This window comes from Apaloderma vittatum, unplaced genomic scaffold, assembly GCF_000703405.1.
Source record: "Apaloderma vittatum isolate BGI_N311 unplaced genomic scaffold, ASM70340v1 scaffold18785, whole genome shotgun sequence".
Classification (NCBI taxonomy): domain Eukaryota; kingdom Metazoa; phylum Chordata; class Aves; order Trogoniformes; family Trogonidae; genus Apaloderma; species Apaloderma vittatum.
The window spans coordinates 1-4,657 of NW_009715669.1; the positions used below are offsets into that span (position 1 = coordinate 1).

General features: G+C 40.6%; 1 protein-coding gene across 1 annotated transcript; it reads right to left on the reverse strand.

Annotated features, from left to right (window-relative positions):
- Positions 1-274: 274 nt before the first annotated feature.
- On the reverse strand, positions 275-3,425 carry LOC104273810 (vacuolar protein sorting-associated protein 13C-like; the record flags this gene model as incomplete). The annotated part of the gene is made up of 5 exons (XM_009869250.1): positions 3,216-3,425; positions 2,330-2,422; positions 1,439-1,804; positions 865-954; positions 275-450 (listed from the first exon to the last, which is right to left on the reverse strand). Coding segments are annotated over exons 1-5 (935 nt in total), but the record flags the coding sequence as incomplete, so codon positions are not given.
- Positions 3,426-4,657: the final 1,232 nt, after the last annotated feature.

Below are 4,657 nucleotides of genomic sequence, written 5' to 3' on the forward strand. Positions count from 1 at the left end.
TTTATTTTCCTACAGCCTGCTTGTAGGACTGTTCCTTAAGCCCTGCATAAGAACATACGTTCTTCTAACAGAAATCGCTTCCTTCAAAAATTATCATCACCTTTTTGTTAACCCTGAAGAGCTAATCTCAGTAAAACTCCTCAGCCCTGCTAGAAAACATTTGTCAGGGCTGCAGAACACTCATTGGCTTGCCACTGGCAGCACAGAAGTTCTTTTAAGAAAAAATAAAAAATAAAAAAATCCCAACTTCCTACAGAACCATGTAATTCGGCACCTTCTGTCTGCTAGGACTACCTTGGCTAAATTACTGAAAACAGCAAGACAAGCTTTGGATATTGTTATATTCATCGTATCCTTCGAAGAGATGTTAACTGCATGTTGTGGCTCAGGAAGAACAATGAAATCATCCCCAGGCATCAAACTTCTCTCTTGGACAGGGTTAGTCTTCATCTAAAACAAAAATATCATCAGGCAATTACAAACACATCGATTACTTCCTGTTAAAACAGGAAAAACATGGCCTACACTAGACAATTTCCAAGGAAAGGAAAATCTGCTTGGCCTTGTAAATCTCAGACACCTTGCACAAAGGTGGAAATTTTATACCAACACTGAAGGCAAGCAAGTTATCTCCCTTCCTCTTTGCACGTGTGGTTACACACTACATTTTGCCCCTGTACTGAACAATTAACATTATTCAGAAAAGCTTCAAAACGTCTAAAGACTGACCTTTTTTTCCACATAAAATTGCATAGCTCCCTCAAAGCAACAGCACTTGAAAGGTCAGTGTTCTGTCACACAAAACTTTTAAGAAATACCTGTCTATTTAAACTACTTCACATAGTTTCAAGTACGTTTACATACTTCTAGCTTTAAACTCCACTGCTTCTTTCCTCCTTCAATTCGCTCAATAAGCGGTTCCCACACTGCATAGGTTTCATTGTGATAATGAACCTAAAGAAAGAATCAAAATCAAATAAGGCACCTAAAAATGAAGGACTGAAGAAACAAACACAGAAGTGTTAACATATCAAGCATTTTTCATGACACCATTTTTGAAGAACGGACTACCTGGCTTGCTTTTAGAGCAACCAGAAAACTAAAACAGGTAGGCAATAAGAGTTAAATATGTACATACGGCTAAGCCAGCCTCATCATTCATACAGCAAAGAGTGAATATGCAAAAATAACTGAGAAACAGAGGAGATTAGACTATTTCACAGTAGCAACTGCCATGAAAATTTACTACTGATTGCAAAGTTTCTGTAAAAACATTATGCTTAGTCATATTTCCTGACTACTAAAGAACTCCTACAAGAAATTTAAGCAATTGAAACCTATTACTTATTTAGGACATAGAAATCATACTAAAAAGTCACTTGAGCATTATGAAAAGTGCAGAAGTGTTTTAAACTGCTAACAATCTGAGTCTACGTACCTCCAATGACATATCAGCAGCGACCTCCATCAGTGAGGACCAGTTTTTAAGCACACCTGAAAACACAGATTCAACTAACAACAAAGGGACAGTACGGTGTCCCAGACCACATTCCAAGGTGATCTGAACCGATTTCACTTCAATGTCAAACTTCTCTTGTTTCAGAACAGTTTCACGGTCCTTAAAAGTTTCTGTTGCTTCTGTGGCTACATGGGCACCCAGAAACCAAGTGTTGCACTCATCTATAGGCTTCACTTGCCACAAATTCTCAGGAACTTCCACCGCTCCTCTAGAATCCTCCTCCGTCGTTTTGGGTTTTATGGCAGCCATAATGGTCATCACAGTATTCAGAATTATCGGTGAGATCTTGAACAAAAAAAAGAAAATCCTTTATAGCTCAAAACATTTTAAAACTGATTAACCCACGAAAATGGCAAGTAACTCTTGAGCTCTTCATACAGGTGCACAAGATTAAAGGCCCTCATATGAGGTGCAACTAAAATTCCAAGATCAAGAACCAGAATCCATTCATGTATCTCCTCTTATTTTCCTTTCTACAAAACTTCCCAGTTCCTCCCTCACAATCCCACAGGCTCAAGAGCTAAATTCTCAGACCGGAATTTCACTTTTACTAATATGTGGTACTCCCATAACCCCAGTCCATACCAAATTCTCCCCTACTACACTGTGAAACGGGAATTCACTTTTAAGATCTCCGGGGTGTTCAAAAGGGCATGTTTGCAGAGCTATGTACACCACCATTCCAACCAGCAGTACAGTACAGCTATCAAAAGCTTTATGCTGGAATTAAACTAAATGAGGAAAATGGAAATTTTCAACAGAAATACATAAACACATCTGTTCTTCCAGATACAGTTTTAATAATCTTACCTTTATAGTAAGTTCTTCTATTGTTACTACCACAGTTTGTAACCCTGAGACATGCATCATATTTTCCATGACCAAGGAACAGGGTCGCAACACCTGAAAAAACCCCACAGCTCGATTATTAAGGCAATTCCTGACATCTAACCTTCTCAAATAGTCCTGTATTATTTTAACCCCGCAGGCTGGAGGGATGCTGATACCACAAAATAACAATGCGTTTCAGACTAACAGCATTCGTTCTGTAGTGTTACTGTGCTACACTCCAGCATGCAAATTTGCACAAGAGCTATTTTGTATTGGAGGGTTAGAAGTCAGTGTTCCAGCATGTAAATTTGCACAAGGGCTATTTTGTATTGGAGGGTTAGAAGTCAGTGAAATAAAAAGCTTTTGACATGATGCCTAAAAAAACAACAAATGCAAAATTCAACACAGAGACGGATGGTATAGCAAAAATAAGAAAAGCAAAGCATGAATCCTTAAGAAAACTAAATGTATGAGGAAAGATACAGCATGCGTGGTGAACCACACCTCTGTGGCTCAGTGCTCCTTTTCAGGAATAAGCACACGAAGCTGCAACAAGTCACTGAGAGGCCGGCAACAAAGCCGCGTAGAGGCATCTCATTCTTCAAAATTCCCTCAATCCATTTCTTCACTAAGAAATTTTTAATTTCCAAATGCACTACACAGGTTTTAGAGTTCCACGTGAAGTCTTGCATCTGCCAGTAACAGACTCACATGGCACACCACACACGCACGCTCCCCTCCTACCTCCACAATAACCAACGATACAAAAACTAAATTTTCTGCGTGATAAGGATATGTCAGCTAAAGGACATGCCTGCCAGCAGCTCTCACTACCTTTTTAATTATGAAAACCAAGGTTTCTTACCGTAGTAACATTCTTGTCTTGTTTTTCTTTGAGAAAGGCACAGGCCAAGACTTTGAAGCCCTTCACTTGAGCAGTCATCCTTTGTGCAGCCTTTCCAGATACCAGCGAAAAGTCACACTGGAAGGAAACTTTCAAGGCGGGGGCATTGGCATTGGTCAAATTAGCAACAAATACAATTTCTGGATCCATTATCACAGCCTTTACCGTCATATTTGGCCTTACAGGTATTTCTGTGAAAATAAGTATAAAAAACCCAAACACCAAAACTTACAGGTCTTATAGGTCTGAAAGCGTTATTGTGTACATAAGACGTTAAACCCTACATAAAAACTGCTACACTATTTTAGAGGTACAAATTCAACGTATGTCTCAATATTTGCAGGAATATTTTGTTGAAATTGAGTATCATAGCATCCAGAAATCAGCAGCAAACTCGTCAGAAGTTTTGTTCTGGAGAAATAGTTTGTTTCAATACTGTAAATGACAGTATCAGCTCCGTACACTGGAGTCAGCCTAAGCACTCGCCCTGCAAAGCCAAGGTGGAAACATTCACCTTGTGGCTCAGTACCCAAAGTACCTGACTTCTTTAGAGTGAAGATTTGCTAACTGAAACCAAATTAGCAACCAATCTCCAAACAGGAGGAAAGAACTGGTTTATATTTATCTTGGTTAAAACAAAGACTCTCTCATCTAGTGATGGATCCAGTCCCTTTGGTTCTCAAAGACCGGCAGTACAGTGGCATGTGACCCTCCCGCACACTGGGAGCCACTGTGTGGTTACTCACACATACCACGCCTGCGCAATGGAACGGGTGCCAAGCTGAGGCTCAGCAAAGAAAGCCGAGGAAGCCAGGCACCGTGGGCGGCAGCCAGCAACACATCTGGGTAGTCTTGAGCAGCCCCTGCAAGTGCCATTTTTCTAGAGTGTGTCCCAACCCTCTGTTGAAGATTAAAATAGTAGAATATGAGAACTGGGGGAGTCCTGAAAATTACGATGAATTGAAGTCTGTTTTGTCTTATGAGTGACATTGTTTAGCAGGAGGAGCCAGATTTACTAAAGCCTTAGGCCCAGAGTGCAGACTTTTACCTAAGTACTGAAGAGCTTAGGCTGAAGAAAGGCCTGGAAAGCAATTCTAATTGAGAAAGGTAAGATCAACAGAAACTGCACCCTTGAGATATAGAAAAAAAATGCCCATCTGGAGAGAGAGAAATGACCCAGTGAGGAACACGAAGACCCCAGACCCAACTACTACTATTGGACCAAACCACTGCAGGAGGGGAGGTGAACTTGGATAGTAAGGGTGTAATTGTTGACGGATTTCTTTAACTGGGGTCCCTCTCAGAGGGTCCCAGCTCGAGTTGAAATAACACAACTCTTGTGGCAGAACCAAGGGTTCAAACTCTCATTAACAGTCAGGGGCTAAGACTGGATCCAGCCACAT